This window comes from Desmodus rotundus, chromosome 3 (genome assembly GCF_022682495.2).
Source record: "Desmodus rotundus isolate HL8 chromosome 3, HLdesRot8A.1, whole genome shotgun sequence".
Taxonomy (NCBI): Eukaryota; Metazoa; Chordata; class Mammalia; order Chiroptera; family Phyllostomidae; genus Desmodus; species Desmodus rotundus.
Window position 1 is genome coordinate 175,247,506 of NC_071389.1, and position 19,480 is coordinate 175,266,985.

Sequence of the window (19,480 nt, forward strand, 5' to 3'; positions counted from 1 at the left end):
AGTAGAGGGGGCATTTACACCACTGAGAACAGTTTGGTTCCCCTGCTCCTGCAATGGGCAATGAACCTTCAAAATATGAATGGAAGAAAACCTCAATTTGTTTTATTTTATAGTATTATCATGCAGCAGTTATTCCCAATCTTAAGACCTGTGCATCCCACCGCCTGTGGGAGCCTCCTGGAGTTCCACAGGGGCCCAGGGGGCCAAATCAGACACTGTTTCTCTCCTGCTTAAGATCTTTCAGTGACTTCTGATCACCTATCAAATAAAATTGAAGCTCCCATGTTTAGTTCATAAGCCCCGGCCCCAGCATGCCTTTCTGCCCGTATTTATCATTTCCCTCCCTTTATAACACTCAATTACTAGTAATTCTCTCTCACACTACATTCGCATTTCTGGACTTTGGCTCATTACATGAAAACCCCTTTCCATTCCTGTTGACTAGCAAAGTTATTTACTCAGGACTCTGTTTGGCCATCCCCTACTGAGGGGGGAAAAAAACCAAACCTCCACTGAACCCCATCACTGTCCTAAGTGTCCTTACTCTGTTCGGGCTTCTTGTTTTTTCATTTTCCATTTTATATTTAAACGATCTGGTTTTTTTCCCATTTCGCACATTAACAATCTAAGCTGGGGGAGGCTGGATCAGACTGAAGTCGTCTGTGTATACCTACTGCTTAGGGCAAGGCCTGGCATGGAATATTTTTTCTTATTTAAGTGAACTGACTTTCCTTTGGGTTGGTTTGGCTCTGAGGCCCTGTCACTAAATTTGGTCTTTTATCTCAGAAGTTGAAGGTCCCCCTAGCGCCAGGTGCAAAGTTCCCAAAGCTCTGGCGACACCACAGCCTATCAACCGCAGAGTGGGCCGCCCTGAACCCGTGTCCCAAACACAAAGTCAGGGGTTGGATCAGGAGCAGAAGAGCAATGGAAGCCACACCGCCCAGATGCCTGTTTCTATTATGTCTTTTCATGTCCAAGCTGTCCCCAGATGGTGCAGAAAGTCAAGAATCCTCAGGTAAAACAAGCAAACAAACTTGGGTGACTATAGGGTGAGAGTGTTGTTAAGAGAAGGGAAGGGCACAAGGTAGCACTCCGAATACTTTTCCTCCAGACCTAGATAATTTTCTGGGACATGCTGGATAAGCACCTGCGTTGCCTAGTGGAGAAGAGGGAAGTCCGGCATTATCCCTCTGACAGCAGCCATACGGTGGGATCACCTTCCGTATGTTGGCAAAACAAATAAATAAATAAAGCCTTGGAATAATAATAATTGCACCCCTAGAGCTCCTTGGCCTTCGAGTGAAGAGAAACAGGATGGAGCTGCGTCCTCCCTACTCAGTACCCTAATACCTTCTGCTTTCCTCTCACTGTCTCTCTCTGTGTAGATGGTTCCCATGCTCTCCAGGAACCTGTGTGGCTCACAGATGTCCCAGAGGCCATGGAATTCATTGCTGCTGCTGAGGTGGCTCTCATAGGCTTCTTCCAGGTTTGTCCACATGCCCTGCTCTCATTATTCTCCCAAAGAACCAGAGCTTGGCCTCAAAGGAGCCGTGACAGTCTCCGTCTAGCCAGATGACACCACATTAGAAGCCAAGGGGCTCAGAGTTTGCTTTCAGCTTTTTCTGAAAACTCTCAGTTGTTTAGGCATTTCCTATCTCTCAATTATGTCTTTTTCAAAGGTTCTGAGGCCCCTGGATGGGCCTCCTCATCTACGGTTGCTTTGAAACTTAAGCCAGTATCCCATTGCTGGGTCAGTGGCCAGAGTAAGCCCAACGTCTGTCATCCAGGCGATGCATTACCAGACAGGTAGCCCTTTGTTCTTCTGTCTCTTGGTTCTGAAATGTTGAAAAACAATGATGTTTCATATATGGAAGGTGTTAGCCTCCACCTTCCAGGGTGACTGTCTGGCTAATGAAAGCAGCCATAAATGAGCGAGCATCATTCTAGCATCTTTATCTTTCTCTGGAGGTAACAGCTGGTGATTTCTCTCTCATTGCAGACCTTCTTGTCAGTTTCCATTCATTAATTCCAACTCATCATCACCCTGCCATTCTGTGTACGCAGCTGGAAATAGCTGTGATGAGGTGTAAGTGGGGGAGGAAGAGAAGAGAGCACATTTTTCAGTGATGAGAGATCTGAGCTGTAGACAAAAACAGGCACCCTCAGAACGTCAGGGAAGGGCAAGAAGGTGGAAATGGAACAGTGTGCAATAACTTAAAACAGCCACCAGATGCCGTCATTTGATCTGTGAGCAATTCCATTTTAAGGAGCAGAATAAAAAAGGGGAAGCCTAGATTAACAATTAGCCTCCGGTGAACTCCATGCATATTTTCAGATGAGCAAGGTGCCAGGCCCCTCTGCTTGAGCCCGGATGCAAGGCTAGCCTTCTTCCTTTCTATTTGCACAGCCCCTTCAACCTGGAGAGGTGTCAGAGCAGAGTATGTTCACTCCTGATAATTACCTGGAGCTGCCGTGGGCAATGGTCCTACAACACCAGGGAAAATTATGTCAGCTTGCGATATAATAAAGACTCATCACTCAAAAGTGGCTTCCCTGCCCCCTGCCCCTCCAGAGTTGGGGCAAGTCATAAACGGTATCTTTCATGGGCAATGCCTCTGGCTTACACGCAGTAGAAGGAGGACTACTCTTTCCACATCCTCACGAACTGTTGTTAAAAAAACTAGTAAGTTTCCATTTTAATTTCTTTTTTTTTTTCTTTTGGCCCTTTTGATAACACTTTCTTATTTTGGCATTTCTTTTGCCTCCACAAATTGTTTCTAAAACATTTGCCTTCATGGGTATGTCATTGACCAAAACGCTGACCACTTTTGCAGGCCCTGTGGTTTTGAGGCCCCTCTCAGCTACTAACAAACTACAAGTTCTACGGTAAGGCCAGAGAGGAGTCCCAGGCTTAGACACAATCCTGTAGTTACCAATTAACCCACTCTGCCTGGAAATTACTTCACTGGACACTGAATCAAGTCTCTGATTTCTAGTATGAGTGAGCACATTTCAATTCCCTATCCTGATTCCATGTCCCCTTCAAAATAACCTCTGTGGGGTTTTCTTTCCCCTTGTTTTTAGGACTTAGAAATACCAGCAGTGTCTCTATTCCATGATGTGGTGCAAAAATACCCAGGCGTGGCATTTGGAATCAGCACCGATTCCCAGGTTCTGGCCCACTACAACATCACGGGAAACACCATTTCCCTCTTTCGTCTGGTAAGTCGGGTGGGCAGCTCGAGCCTTCTCCTAGTTTTTATTTACTTTATGTTGTGAACTCATAAACTTGTGAGACTAGAAAAGGTCTATGTCTTTACCACTAACGATGATGCCAGAGTTAGGGACCATGATAGTGAGCGTGATGGCTCAACTCAGGCTTCCCAAACAGATGCTGTCGTGAAATGGAGGGCAGTCTGGACTGAGAGTCGGGCAAGAGATTTGTTGCTGACCAGTCATGTGACTTAGGCAGGTCACTTAACACTTCTTAGCTCCGATTTTTTCATCTATAAATAAAACAGTTTGACCATGGCATCTCTAAGATCCTTTTGAACTCTAAAGTGCATATTTTCATATCTTTGGGAGTTCACTTCCATTTAAACATATATTAAACAACTGCTACATGTCATATGCCAAATATTAATATTAAAATGTGTTAAGCATATTCTCTTCTCTCATAGACCTTAAAGTATAGTAGAGATCATAAACATGATATACAAGTCTCTATAATACAAAGACATCACAATGGATAAAGTGTTGTATGGGTTCAAAGGGTAAAAGCAGTGTACGTATTCTGACAAAAAAATTTACTTTAAAAAAGGCAACTGAACTTGGATTTAAAGGATAGATAAAATTTGGACAGGGTGGCAGAGAATTTTTGGCCAAGGTAGCAAAAAAATGTAACTTAGGAAACAGTGATCGGGACCAATTGACTGGATCTCATGGTACGGGTTTTGGGGAAATGAATGTAAGACAAAGAGCTTGACTGGAACCACACTGTGGAGAAACTTGAATTGCAGCTTAATAGGTTTTCACTTCATTTAGTTGGCATATGAAAGGTCCTAAATCCTTTAGATCAGGGGAGTGAGGCAAACAGAAATGTGTTATTGCAACACTATTTTGGCAGATGGGTGAGATGGATAGCCAAGCAAAAGGACAAGAGTGGAGAGAATTTTTGTCAGGCTGGCAAAACAGATCATGTGCTAAGGGTTACAGTAGAGAGGTTACAAGAGAAAGTGAAGAAAAGGCAGCTCTTGCAAAGATTAGATATCAAAATGATGGAAAGGAGGCAAAGCTTAAAGTTAGGGTGTCTAGGACTGGGAGGAGCACATACAGAAACAGGGATGCTGTGGTGAGGACTTAAGTCTGTATTATTGGCGGAGAACCCGGGTAAAGATAGCCAGAGTCCACTGCAAATGAGAAACTGAGCCAAAGACAAAGTTTCAAGATTTCTGGTTTGAATGTCCTTCCCCTTCTAGCCTTCATCCTATCGCTCTGTTTCACCTGCTATCCAAACCTCTCCAACACGTATTTCGTACTCATATCTCCAATTTTCTTTAAGCTCTAAGTACACTGCTACCTAGTTTGTACCCTGCACTCCATTAAAACTGCCTTCATCCATGTCGGCACGTTTCTGTATTTCCAAATCCAACGGACACTCTTTAGGTCTCATTGCACTGACCATCTCTGCCATGTTTGACAGGTTGGCCACTTCTTTCCTCTTCAGTCTCTCCTTCCTTGACTTCTAGGAGCCTGCTTCTCCTGGTCCTCCTCTCTTTTCTTAGTCCCCTTGAGACTGTCTTTTCCTCCATCTGCTCGACCGCCTGACCCAATGCTCTTCCCATGTAGGTTATAGACTCCAGGCCCCGTGAAGGCAGAGGCTGTCTTGTTCACTACTTCAATCAGTGTCTGAAAACGTGCCTGCGATGTATCAGGTGCTCATTAAATGTTTAATTAATTAACTAACTAACTAATGAGTGAATGTGTGATCCTCAGGTAATATAATTCTATCTCCTGTTTGACTATTAAGTGTTTGCTGAGGATGTGGAATGTTTTCCCTCTAGCCTGGACCTCTACCGTAATTCAAATGCTCGCTTGCTGGGCGAATACCCTCATAAGCACTGCGGTCTTAACATGTTCAAATCTGAGTTTACCATCAGCACCTGCTCAACCATGTTTTTCCCTCTAAAATGCTTTCTTATTGAATGGCCATGTTCCTCCAATCTCTAATTTTTTCTAATTGAACCTCCTATCTTCCTGAACCTCTATTCTTTTTCCCTCTTTCCATTTCCTTCTTCTATTAGACTCTTAGCAGCACTGGCATCGACGACGATTCCATAGCTTCTTAGTTGGGCTCCCTGTATGACTTCACATGTAATTTTTAGATTACATGACGATGAATTTAGATTGGAACTTTGACGATGGCACTCCGTTCTTAAAACTTTTTAATGTTTCCCATTTCTTGTAAGATCGAAATAGGGATGTTTAAACATATAACCTCTTGTGGCCTGACCACTACCTGCTTCTCTATTCCCATTTTTGGCACATTCCCACCCTGAGACCTCCCCTGTCCATACCCAGGTACACGCAGCATGATGACTCCGTTCCACAGTCCCACACGGGCCGGTCCTCTGCCTAGAATACCACCGTCCTCAGGTTCCCCTTTCTCTCAGCGTCCCTGGGTCAGTCCTCCTCGCACTGCAGTGAGTCAGGTGGGCTCTTACCCTTCACAAAGTCTCCCTGGAATCTCCAAGTTGGCCTCATTATTCCTCCAGATCTGCACATCTTTCTCTTCATTTACCACTTCATAGTGCAGACCATGTACTTCTGTGTTGGTCCCACCTTATTCTGCACTATTCAGGGGCAGAATCCGTGACAGCCGTTTGTTGTACTCTAAAGGTCTATAATATGTCTCTAGTAGCCAGAAGACACTCAGAAAGTGTTTGAGAAACTAACTCACCTCCAAAGGCAAGTCTGCGGGTGCACAAGTACCTTCAGCAGCCCTTTCCCCACCTGGACAGCAGTTGTAGGTTTGGCTTTCACTATGGTGAAAAGGGATGAAATCGAGCTCCTCTGGGAAGAGCTTTGGTAAGAAAGATATGGAAGGTCAGGTTAATGCCTTCCATATTACAGTTGAACCATTGGTAGCAACACTTCAACACAAAATTTCTAATCAGCTACAGCTCCACAGGTACTTCCTTCCCGGTTTGTTGTCTATAGATCTTATGAAGGCCTGATTGTAAAGTTAGTGCTACTCAAGACTTTCCCGGGGAAGAAAAACAAGTGCTGTTGTTTCCAACCTCTCTACAGAGTTCTCAACCTCTAATGGGTGCATTAACTTGACTTACAATTTATTATTTATAAAGTCCTGGTGGTGACTTCCCAGAGCTGTTCGCTCTTCTTTCACATCTGGTTTTTGTTTACCACTGGTGACAGACCTGCTCTTAATGAACTCCTGGGACCTCTGTGGGCAGGATTATTTTGTGCCATACCCAAAACAAACACACTGGTTCTTGCCCTACTCCATTAGCTGGTCTGGGAGAGATTCGACTTATGCCATGCCCGCTTTTAGATAAACATTTTTTTTCTCAGTTTACACTGTCAAAGTTGAATCCGTATTTTAGCAGAGTTGTTATTTCGGAGTTTGGGATACCTCTTTTTTTAAAGGTAGTATCAACTAAAACTATTCTTTACATTGGGAAACTTGAACTTGTTGCAATTTTCTGGTACTTACCTTCCTCTTAGATTTGGTTTGTTGTTTGTTTGTTTGTTTCATGCCTAATTTATAATAGGCACTACACTAGGTGTGTTCATTGTTCTACCATTTAATTCTCACAAGAATTTGATGAAATAATTATTGTTAGCCCTGCCTTATCAATAAGAAAACTAAAGTTCCATGTGGTTGGTTCCATTGTCCAAAATCTCACAACTGTGACCTACCGACATCTGACTCTTACCCTGTGTTGCTGACTCCACAGCGTACCTTTTCTGTGACCCTATAGTGACTTTCCAAAGCACTTATTCCTGAAGAAAACCTTTGTTTTTACTCCTAGATTCCATCTACTCTCATGCCCCTCATTCTAAAGCCACCTTTTTTAAACTACTTTCTCCTAAACCATTTCCCTCTCCCACTGTCTCTATTTATCCAATCATAGGGTTACTTCTCAAGATTTAATCTAGACATTACATATTTTGTCAATAAAATTGCAGAATTTAAACAGGTAGAACTTTCACCTTTAAGGACATATCTAGAGATAAAGTAAAATAATGACACATGAGAACATAATAAGACTATAAGGGTTAACATGACTAGATGCTTGAAATACTGCAGCATAAATATAAGAGACCAGCAAAAGCTGTATCCGTGGAACGCATCGCTTTACAGAAATGATGCAAGCGGGTTACATAGACATCATCAGGAAGAATGTTTGGAAAATGGAGCAATAGTAAAGTAGTGTGTGACTGCCTGTCTGGTTTGCACGGCAGTTTGTCTCTCTGTGTGTGACCTCAGGGAGACCCTCCACACCCACCAGCGGATCTCTTACTGTCGCCCCAACAGAGACATGGACCTGGGTTGAATAAGCATGAGCCTGTCCTAAATGGAATTTCAGACATTACTTGAACATTTACCCTGCTTCGGTTTCCTCAATCACGTCTATTTTAAGAAACATATTAGCCTAACTTTGATCCATTGGGATAATAATGGAAATAGAGTAGAGGCAGTCTGTTATTCCCTTTACAGGTATTTGCTGGGTACTTATTTTAAGAAATGCACCTTGCCAAATAATCAGAAGAGACTAGTACATAAAAATAAAGTGATAATTAATGCAAGAATAAGATATGTCAAATTATTAAATATTTTTCTAAAGTATATATTTACCCAATGGAATGTAAGCTAAGCAGCTTATTAAAAAATTTTTAAAAAGCCAGCAACAGGAGGACATTTGCTTAACAAATGGCTTCTCAGTGCTATGCAAGTATTTAACACTATAACTGTGGTGTGAACTAGGATGACTTCAACACCTTTTATGAAAAGCTGGGTTAACTAAAAGAAATACATAGGAATTGAAAAAAATGTTGCTAAAATACTAATTAACAGAAGAAGAATGATTAAATCTGTTGGTATAATATAAGTAGTGTCTAAAACATAAAATAATTCATTTCAGACACTCTCAGGAACCTCAAAGTTATACTTTAAAGTGGAATTCCTCTGGTTTACCCTTTCTGTTTTCCATCTGACCCCTTTTTACTTGGAGAGAACAATAATATGCTATCTCCAGTAAAATTCTTTCCAAAAACTCGAAAAATACATAAAATTTTTCCCTCAAATCTTAGTTCTAGGGTCGTATTTTCTTTCCCTTGCATTATGCAAATAATTTCCATTACAGAACAGAGATTTCCCATTCCAATGCTGTTTACAGAAATGCTCCACGTGAATACTCCGAAGTGTGTTCGTTTAAGAAATAATGAAATAATCAGGCACGCTTCATTCAGTGAAGCATACATGCTAGATGGACTTCAGGAGGGTGCTTTTTAACAAAGCTCTTTGCTTCCTAGAGAATGTTATCACGGGACATCTTCACCTCCAGTGTACTGCATTCCTTAGGTCCAGAAACACCTACAGTAACTGGCGTTTCCTGTTTTCCCTGTTCTGGGAAAAGTGAGGGACTGCCTGGAAAATAGAGCTGGAGGGCTGGGCTCCTGCCCAGAGCACAGCTGTGTCAGCTGAGGTGCAGGCACCAGGCCTGCGAGTTTCTAGAAAAATAATCAGGAAGTGTTCAGACATACTAAGTATTAAAAAGGCCCTAATTGTGATTATAATAATAATGGTTTTGATGGTGGAAATTAGCGAACACGTAAGTATGAAAGACACATGCCAGCTGGCAATCTGAGCCTTATGCAGCAAAGATCTACGTGCTCATTTTGCTCCTCTCCCCACTCTTACCGACTTGGGGTGGGGAACTGTAGAGGGGTGGGCAAGGACTCCACCTCGGAAGGCCTTTTCTCTTGCATTTATATTTCTACATCAAGCTTTCTATTCAGAGCTTTTGGAATTTTAAAACAACTAAATGTACAAAGGGAGTTCACAGTTTAAATATCCTATGGTTTTGATGAATTTTTTCACAATTCCTTTTTGAAATACACACACTTTCTGTACGTCAGTACTTATTTGATAAATTTGAGTTGTGAAAACAGTTGTAAAATAAAGTGATAAAATTTTTATTTGAGTGAATGTCAGCATGTCTGACCCTCACATATAGAGAACACTCAACAAATCATTCACAAACCAATGAATGGATTATAAAAGAATGACTAGATATAGCAAGAATTAATAAAACTAACCACAAAGAGTCCACTGAGCTCCTTGGAGGTCCACATTGCTTCTCAATGTGGAACCCAGTGGAAGCCCACCCTGAACACATTAAACAATGGAGTCGGCGTAGTGGTGACAATGAAGAACAATCTTGGACTAGATTCCTACTGACTTTTAGTGACTTTAAGTTACCTTTGCCTGAATTCCCTCATTCATAGACTAAAATGATACTTACCTTTGACTTTGCTGGGTAGACTGGAAGAAGGTTTCTTGGGGTAAAGGATAGTTCTGATCCATGGCAAGATCTGACTGGGTAGAACTGATATGAGATAATAGATGTAAGGGAAAGAGGTTAAAGAGATGTAAAGGGTCGGTGGCCCAAGAATCTCAAAAGTGATCCAAGTGATAATAATGACATTTTAGGAAACAGACTTGTTCAGGGCTAGCCCTGATCATTTTTATTTGTAGACATGGTTGTTATGGGTAATGGAAGAATTACCTTGTGTCTTCATGGGCACAGGTGGACTGGGGAAGATGAATGAGAAAATCTGGGAACAATGGCCATATGAAAACCCATCTTTTAATATATCTGAGTATGGTGGAAAGGTAGTTCTAAAATATAATTCTTGGATAATAAACCAGTTAACTAGACAATCCCTTCCACCAATAGCAAATTTTTTAAAAAGCTGGGCCAAAAATGAGGGCTTTAAAGAATTATCAAGGAGAGGAAATGGCTAGACTAAGATCTAGAAGATGGAAGAAACTCAAAAGATAAACTTTGTATGTATTAGAAGTGCTTTTCATCTGAGAGGCTTTTGTGAGTTCTAGCAGAAGCAGCCAAAAAGCTAAGAGTTTTATTAACATTTTCTAATAAATTAACATTTGTTAGAAAATGTTAATAAAGAGCCAGAGAAGTAAATGTTGAAGTCCAGAGCCCAGAAGAGGAAGTAGGAGGTAAATCTAGCAAAATACCTTTTGCACCACTTAAGACCCTAAAGAAAAATACCCTCAAAATAAGGATAAACCAAGGGCTGCAGCACAGACCTAAATCATCTCAATTCCTGAAATTTGATTAGGATTATCATATATGAATATAAAAATATATACACACGTACACTTGTAGACATATATAATTAATTATATATATAACCATATATATAATCTACTCTTAGCCATATCACATCATACATAATAGCTGACCCTTCAAAGAAAAAAAATTTTGAATCAGAAAAAAGAAATTACCCTCAAAAAGGTAATTTCTCAAAGAGGTAATATTACGTTTCACAGATGACTTTTCAATAGAAAAAGTGGAATGCAGAATTTAAAGAATCATATCTTGCAAAACTAAGAGATAATAACTGTCAACTTAGAATTCTACCCCAAACAAAAATAACCTTCAAAAGTAAAGGTGAAACAAAGATATCTGAAACAACCAAACTGAGAGAATGTCACCCAGCACAACTAATTCATGCTAAAGGAAATACCAAAGGTTGTTCTGGGCAGACGGGAAAAATTCCAGATAGAAGGTCAAAAATACAGAAAGAAATGAAAGCAAACAAAAATGTAAATATGGGCATAAACGTAAATCGTATGTTGACTCTATAACAAAGATAATAATCTCTTGTGAGATTTAGAATTAAAACACACAACAGTAACCACCTGTACATCTTAAGTGTGAGCCAGGGAATGGACGTGAGAGGAGGTAAACTGTATTAGAATGTTCTAATGTCTACATTGCCCGGGAAGAAGTTAAAGTTACAATTCGTGTTAGATTCTGGTAGTAAAGAATGCATGTTGTATAATCCTTAAGAAAATAATTAAAACCTCTGCAACTTCTAAGTCCATAAAGGGAAAGAACAAATAATACAAAGTATTCAATCAATTCAAAATAGACTAGAAAAAACAATTTTTTAAAGGACTTTGGACCAGGCAGAGCCAATGGAAAATGCATATTTAATTAAATATTACTAAGTACATTACAAAAATACCAGATTAAAAAACAGATTACCAGACTGGATTTAAAAATATAACAATGCGCTTTTCCTAAGGGACACATTATTTTAAAACATAACAACACAGAGGTACAAGTAAAATACGAAGATAGGAGGACAGAGACAGACCATGCAGACACTTCCAAAAGAAAGCGGGCGTAAGTGCAATAACATTAGACAACGCAGTCTTGGAGGCAACAAGCGTCCTTAGAGATAGAGAATGACACTTCCTAATGATAAACTTCCAATTCGTCCAGAAGATTTAAGAATTCTAAATTTGCATTTATCTAATATATCACCTGAGATTATAGAGCCAGAACAATTGACAGAACTATAAGAAAAATGGTTGAATCTACAATCATCCTGGAATATTTTAACATTCCTCTCTTCATAGAATCAGCTGGTTTTAAAAGTCAGTAAGAATACAATAAAATTAACCATGTGACCACAGGTGCACATCCAGAATACTTCATTCAAAAACTGTAAACTAGTTTTAAGGACACAAATAACATACATAGAAGTTGACAAAAGATATAAAATGTAAAAATTAAGCTAGAAATTAATAACAAGAAAAGTTTAGAGAAGAGATAAGAACAGAAATTTAAAACACTTTGAACTGAATGATGAGGTAATCTACACATAAAATTTATGGATGCGTTTTTAGCCTTCTAAGAGAGACGCCACTTTCTGAAAGCATTTCTGCTCTTCCTTAGATAACATTTGGGCCTGTGATGACACGTGCCACATTCTGTCTGTTCAGTCAGGGTCATGTCTGTTCACTTCTCTGGGTCCCACAGGACAGTGTGTTCTTCAAGGGCAGGGACCATTTCCTATTTACCTTTCTGTGTTTGGAGTTCTAGTCGGTGCCTGACACATGGTAGATAGTTCAGAAACATTTCCCAATGAGCGAATAAAGACAGAACAGTGACAATTTCATTATTTTTATGTTACTCAGGTGGATAACGAACAACTGGATTTACAGAGTGAAGCCATGGAAAACATTGATGCCAACAAATTAAGCCGTTTCATTGAGATCAACAGTCTCCACTTGGTGACAGAGTACAATCCTGTGGTAAACAATAGCCCCTGCCTCCAGCCCCTAAAGTCCCCAGTCAGGGAGGATACTTGTCTTCAGAGCAGAGATCTTCTCCCCCAGGAGCTCTGATCCTTCAACCAATAATAAGAGCATCTGCAGTTGACTGAACACCTTAGTTGTTTACCTTGTCATCCTTGCTGCAACCTTTAAGGTTGATCGACTTGTCCCTATTCAAGAAAGAAACAGAATCAGAAAAGTTAAATGACCTATCACATGACTAATAAGAAAGAGCCATAATGCAACGTTAAGGGGACTGATTTGAAGACTCCTGAGTTTTGCTGCCTGACAGTGATCCAGGAGGACAGCCCCGATCCAAACCACGCTTCTCAAACAACAGTGCAATTGAGGCTGAAGGCCCGTTGTTTCCCTAAAGCGCCAGGAACCAATACTTTTTAAAAATGCAGTAAACTACATCAATAGACAAAAAAATTAAAAAAAAAAAGCCTATTGATCACACACTTGGATGTCGCAGTTATGTAAAATTCCTATGAAAAATTTTAGGCACTTTTTCTCAGTGCCTCACAACTAACAATTCTAGGTCTGGCTCCACCTGCACACACCTAGACCCTCCAGGTGAGTCAACTTTCTTTCCAGGTTTGTCTTCTTTTAGTGTTGCCTGCTGTATGCAGCCTGGGTAAGGCGTTGGTCTACTTGCCCTGATGATCTTCTGGCCTTCTGACACTCCACAGCTTACAGAATTACCTTAGAGCCCACCTTTTATTTTTCCTGACAGAGGTCCCAGAGTGACGGGGTACTAATTTCTAGTGATCTACATCAGCTCAGAGTTGCTGTGCGTTCTCTAATAACAGTATTTTACTTACATGCATGTCATGATTTTGAGAAATGACAACTCCCTTTCCTACCATGTTCTCATTGAACGCTTACATTGATTTTTTTGAGGTAGAAGTGAGGAAATTATTATGACCATTTTATGGAGAACATTCAAGATCCAGCTGACTTATTCAAGATCACACAGTTCATAGAAAAGGCGTAATCAAAGGCAGAAAATCTAACTAATCATGCATTAGTTCACATTGTCTGTTTCCACTTGACAGGACAGGAAATGGGAGTGCGGAAAAGCAAAGTAATTTCCTCAGAGCCAGATGACTGGGGATTTGAGCTGCAGAGATGGCGCTCTGCACTTGTCCTTCTTTTTTTCATGACTGGTCTGTCTGGCTGAATCCTGTGGTTTTCCCATTGCCCTACCAGCCTTCAATAGAAAACACCCCTTTTCCTGTTGACTAAATTCCTGTCCACCTCTCACACCATGTTTGTCTCCGTGGAGTGGTGACTCCATTTCCACTTTTGCCAAGATTTCAAACACATGCATCCTGGGGGTATTGGCAAAAATCATTGAAGAGGCATTTTTTTTCTCCTAGACCATCGCCATTTTCATCATCGTGTCTATCGGGCATCCAGGAGTGCACGTGGAACCATAAAGACTGATTTTATGGTCCTTGGGTTTATGGTCTCGGGGCCCTGGAATTTGTAGCCTAAGGCAGGGGCCAGAACTGGCCTGAGTTCTTATGCCTGGTCCATCCCTATTTTAGAGAACAATGACATTTTTTAAAAGTTTTATGTTAGTAGTGAAGGTAAATTACCTCAAAAAGAATTAAATGAGAATTTCTTTAGAGAAGCAAGTTCAACTTTTATTGTGACTTCATTTCCCCAAAGTAATACTTTTCCCATTCAGATACCTGCCCACACTAAAGAGCTATTTCTCAGATGCTCCAGCGACAGAGGTTTGCACCAGTAGCAACTGGGCAGAAGCTCACAGGCGTGTATCGGCCTGCTGAGCACTTGTAATGCACGCACTCAAACCTTGGCTTCAAGGCAAAGAATCAGGCTGTGTCTATTAGGATTAAACTAACCATTTCTGATATGTCTAATCCCTTCTGTTAAAACAATGGTAACTTTTAATTTCTTAACTTTGGCTTCTTGACTCTTCTGAAGAATTATCCTCATGTCTACTTTAGGAGAGTAGATGCATGCTTTAAATTCAAGCAGAATCTAATCAAACAAGAGACAGTTATTTAACATCCAGCATTCTGAATTTAAAATCTAAGAACTAGTTTTAAACTATTGGGAGAAATCTGGGGAAAAGAACCCAGTGGGTCCCCTTGCCTACATGTTGGCCGAGAGAGCTAGAGAGTCTCCACAGAGCAATGTACACATCTCCATATGTGTACTGCATCAGATGGAGAGTACTTTGAAGGTGACCGAAGTTTAAACATGTAAGAATAAATACACAATTTTTTATAAATCAATTCCAGATTTTTTGGGCCCCCCTTGTATTTGTTGTCTATTGATACATAATAGATTATCCCCAAATTTAGCAGCTTAAAACAGTAAAAATTGATTACACGCAGTTTCTGTGGATCAACAATTTGGGAGTGGCTAGGCTAGGTGCTTCTGACCTTGGCCTCTTGTGAGGTTACAGTCATTGGTCAGGGAGGAAATGTCATCTGCAGGTGTGACTGGGGCTGGAGAATCTGCTTCCAGGATGGCTCAATCACATGACTGGCCAAGTCAGTGCTGGCTGTTAATAGGAGGCCTTAGTCCTTTGCCATGTGCATCTTTCCAACATTGGGACTACCTTTCCCTGGAGTGAGTGACGTAAAAGAGAGCAAGGCAGAAACCACCATGTCTTTTATGACTGCGCCTTGGAAGTCACACTCTATCATTTCTGCCACATCTCACTGGTTACTCCTTTCGTCCCTACTCAGTGTGGGGGAAAGAGATCAACACAGCATGAGAACCGGAGGGTGAGCCTTACTGAAAGGACCTGAGAGGCCGGTTACCACCTGCGTTACTGAGGAACAGTTCTCATTTATGTTGCACTCTGTCTAGTCACTGGGTTACCACTAATGGGGGTTTTCTCCCTCTCTCTTTCACCCTGTTATGATCCATCTCAACTTGCCAGACTGTGATTGGCCTATTCAATAGTAAGATTAAGATTCATCTTCTCCTGATGATGAACAAGGCCTCTCCAGAGTATGAAGAAAGCATGCGCAGCTACCAGAAGGCAGCTAAGCTCTTCCGAGGGAAGGTAAGTCTGGCTTGGGAGACACCCTTTTGAAAACTCAGTACCAGGACAGTAGAAAAAAAAATGGGGCTAAGGGAGTGAGATAGATAAGGAAAACTAATATGGTTAAGAGATAAAGCAAGAACTGGGACATACTAAATCACATTACTCTGATTTAAAATTAAAGCTATTGTATTTTGTACTATTCAAGGCCTGTATGTGTTGAGTAGTGCTAGTCGCTTGCTTTTTTCCTACATTGACAGGTGAAGACAAAACAGAGACTCAAAGATACTGAAAATAAAAATTACCTATTTATTACAATGTTTTTCTTCTTGCCCCAGACTCTTAAAGTTTTAGACCTCAGGGCTTATTTCTCATATCAGACACCTATCAGGTCGCTGGTGCCTAATGAATGTTCAGTACCTGGTGTCTGATGGCCACTAACTAACTAAATAAATGAACATCCCCTTCCTTGGGTAGCTCCACTGGTACACTGACCAGTAAAACTTCAACAACTTCAAGGTCACTGCATGGAACTAAATCACCTGTTCAATGATAACTACCTGATGATAAAATAAGCTGACTTTCTGGTGGTTGTTTTCATAACACTGTAAGTTGTCAGTGTTACTGAATGTGGCTAATTCTCTAACCACAACACTACAAGAAGATTTCTACTTCAGGTACAAGGCTTGATTTAACGATATAGGATAGTTAAGATTTGCCCAGCATTTACTGTATGCCAGAAACTACTAGAAATACTAAATGCATTCTCTCATTTAATCTCACCCAACAAAAGCCCATTCTGCCCATGAGAACACTGAGTCTCAGAGAGGCTAAGTAATGTGCTCAGAGTCACACAGCTAAATAGCACCAGAAGCAAAATTTAAAATTTATTCTCTGCTTTTAACCATTAGGCCCTACTTACTTAATCACTAAAGTTAACCACTAAAGTCTCTTCCAATTCCTTGTTCTTGAAATTAAATCAACCTAATTGAAGGGATAACCTACCTAAGCAATGCAAAGCAAGCCCAACAGAGATGTAAATTGTGTGGCACAAACCATAAATTCAGTCTGAGGAAACTGCCACAATTACGAGACGTCTCTTTCCCCCTGGGACCTCAGACAGATCTCTCTTTCAAACTCCTCCAACTGCAGGTTCTTTTCATTCTGGTGGACAGTGGTATAAAAGGAAATGGGAAGGTAATATCATTTTTCAAACTAAAGACGTCTGAACTGCCCGCTCTGGCGATTTACCGGACTCTCGATGAGGAGTGGGATACACTGCCCAAAGCAGAAGTTTCATTGGAGCTTGTGCAAAACTTTTGTGACGGATTCCTAAAAGGGAAGTGGCCGGTAAGTACGAGACTGCAGGGAAGGCAAGTGGAGTTCTCTTCCTCTCTATGTCCCTGTTATTTCCTTTTGAATAAAAATTATTTGGCTCCCCTGGATTTTATTAAGAGCAAAGGTATATGAGAACATGGTAGACAGAGCCTGGATGCTTGTTAAGATATAGTCATCGGAATAGAACTACAAAAGCATTTTTGAAAAGGTCTTGTTTATTCGAAGGAGCTGAATTTTGGAGTTCACCATACTGAGTACAGTATCCATGGGAAACAAATCACATTCCATAGAAAGAGTTCATGAGATAAAAATTGCAGGTAGATTTGGAACTTCCAGCGTTAACTAAATACCTCAGTTTTCTAATCTTAGAGCTCAGAAAACAAGAGTGGACTCCAAATCTAAATTCTATGTCATGATGTTTTTCAGAGAGAAAATGAGGAATCAGAAGAAAAGACTCAAAAGGTGGAACTCTGAATCCTCCCTGGTACTTCTGCATGCCATCAAGTACCCACTTTATGCTGAAAAAGAGGGGCAACTCAAACCTGAGACACTAAACAACAAAATCATCTGGCCCTGCACACACACACACACACACAGCTCCATTTTGTTCCTTAAGATCTCATTTACTCTCCTTGTGCTTTCTTTTAATTTGCCTACATTCTCTCACTACCCATCCCATCTTCTCTTACACATTCATACCACGCAGGCCTGTACACTGCAGTACCACCGTGATGCCACTGGATGGAGGCTTTAAGAGAAGTACTACGATACCACTGTGAAAAGAGACATGCCGCAAGGGACATGTTCTGATTTATCATTTCACATTGTATTTGGACACTGCGTGTGACTTACACACAACATAGCTTCTTCTCTATTAGTGTTACCTAAGGGTTGAAACTCTAGTTTCTTCATAAGCACGTCCTCCCTCTGATTCAGGGCCAAGATCAAAAGGATGGTTTTAAGCTCCTTTCTGGAATGGTCTTTTTGCCAGAAGTCAAATGATGTTCCCAAGGTTCTGAACTCAGCAGAAGCAGATCATGTAAAAACTCAACGCTTGTTTAGCGTTCCTAACTCCCCATGTACATCAACAACTGCGCAATAAAAGGCAATAATGTTATAGGAAAAGACTGGCATCTCTCTGCAAACCTTTTGTAAATAACCAGCTGCCCAACTAAGCAGTAGGGACCTCACCCTTTGGTGCCCACTGTCAGGCTACCAGCCACTAATTTGTTATTGTTCACTCTGTGGGTGGGATGGGAGGTGTGTAGAGACCATCCTGCGTGGGGGTTAGTGTAAAGATGGCCAAATTGCTCAGAATCAAATCAGGTAACAGGTTAGGGAAGAGGTAGGAGGAAGGGAGCACTTGGCCGCAGGGCAGGCTACTGCTGACTCAGCCCAGATTATTGCAGGTGAGGTGTGCAATCCAGCCCTTTGTGGGAGGGAGGGTTTGGCCAAGTGTCTCTAGCTCATAGGCTGTTACTGTCAACACACAAATGCTACATTGTTCCCAGGAGGCCCTTGGCTCAGAAGGAAAGTGCCTAAGTGCTCAAGAGCTGAAAAACCACAGCGTACACCTAAGGACTGGCCCAAGTGAGGAACAGAGTGTGAAAGACTTAGTTGTTCCCTGTAGCCTCTGAGCTGGGAGTCAGCAGCTGGCAAGGACACTGAAAGCAGCTGTGTTCGGCACGCCCCTCAGCAACATGAGACGGGTGGATTCTGAGCAGGCCAGCCAGTCTATCCACGGGGCTGCAGAAAACCACCCAAACAGTCTCTTGCTTGAGGCTGAAAAATACTCAAGGATAGGCACATCCCAGAAGCCCCCCTTTGATCCTGTAAACCAGAGCTCTTGACATTTACAGTCAGGAAATTCTTCCTGATACCCAGCTGAGGACCCCGAGCCACACCAGTTTGCTTCTTCTCACCTGCACTCCGGGAAATTCTTTACAGCTGCTAATCACCATCTCCAGGCAGCAGCCTGGACACTTTGATTGGTTGCTCTCAAGCCCCCTTATCCAGTCTTCTTTTCTCCATACTCACAACCCAACTCTTTAACCAAGATATTTTTTATTTCCAAATTATTTGATTTACTTTATTATGTTTTTCTCTTCCCTCTTTCTCAACTCTCCCTCCTTCTTGCTTAAAACAGTGAAATTCCAAACGTGTACCAATTTGGTAAATGCTAATGACTAAATCTCGACAAGCTGTGTTTTGTTCAATATTGGGTTAATTTTTCCCTTATTGTACTTGAGGTGTTCTCCCCAATAACTATGGTCAACACTGACTATATAGGTTTTAACATCTTAACCATGTATTTTGCTGTTTGGTGGCATTCGATAACAAGTTTATTACAGATTGTCTTTTGTATGCTTACTTTTCATCTTTACAGTATTGAATTTAAGTATTCCTTCTCAGTTCGTGTTTTACCAAAACCGCGGGGTATTTTTTTCCTGTCTCCTTCACAGCCAGTCCTGTTCATTGTAGCTCTGGGGCCTCATGACCAAAGAAAGGAACTTCTTCAAGAAGAAAATTTGTGAAAGTTCTAGTTCATTCACTAAAGATCAGACTTAATATTATAAACTTCTGTCATTTATAGATTTTCTCTACCATTTGGTAATATCTTCTTAAAACTCCACATTCATTTCCCAAGGCTGTTTATTGTTGAAATCTCTAGATATATCTCAGCTACATTATATTGTGGAATCATCTATTGGCCC

At 41.0% G+C, this 19,480-nt stretch overlaps 1 protein-coding gene and 1 long non-coding RNA gene across 2 annotated transcripts in view; one reads left to right on the forward strand and one right to left on the reverse strand.

The window, feature by feature from the left end:
• Positions 1-641: 641 nt before the first annotated feature.
• ERP27 (endoplasmic reticulum protein 27) lies at positions 642-18,023 on the forward strand. The gene is made up of 7 exons (XM_024575378.4): positions 642-1,015; positions 1,386-1,486; positions 3,085-3,222; positions 12,260-12,376; positions 15,324-15,449; positions 16,581-16,778; positions 17,193-18,023. The coding sequence occupies exons 1-7, from the start codon at positions 925-927 to the stop codon at positions 17,238-17,240; spliced, it is 819 nt and encodes a 272-aa protein (XP_024431146.2). The 5' UTR covers positions 642-924; the 3' UTR covers positions 17,241-18,023.
• The window catches only part of LOC123478204 (uncharacterized), a 101,399-nt gene continuing 94,233 nt past the window's right edge, over positions 12,315-19,480 (reverse strand). The window contains exon 4 of the long non-coding RNA XR_008426528.1: positions 12,315-12,567. This is a non-coding gene — a long non-coding RNA (uncharacterized lncRNA). The remainder of the gene's footprint in view (positions 12,568-19,480) is intronic.

Coding starts and splice junctions, on each gene's coding strand:
- ERP27 (XM_024575378.4), top strand. CDS start 925: ATGGAAGCCACACCGCCCAGATGCCTGTTTCTATTATGTCTTTTCATG. Junction 1,016..1,385: donor AGAAAGTCAAGAATCCTCAG/GTAAAACAAGCA, acceptor CTCTCTGTGTAG/ATGGTTCCCATGCTCTCCAG. Junction 15,450..16,580: donor CTAAGCTCTTCCGAGGGAAG/GTAAGTCTGGCT, acceptor CTCCAACTGCAG/GTTCTTTTCATTCTGGTGGA.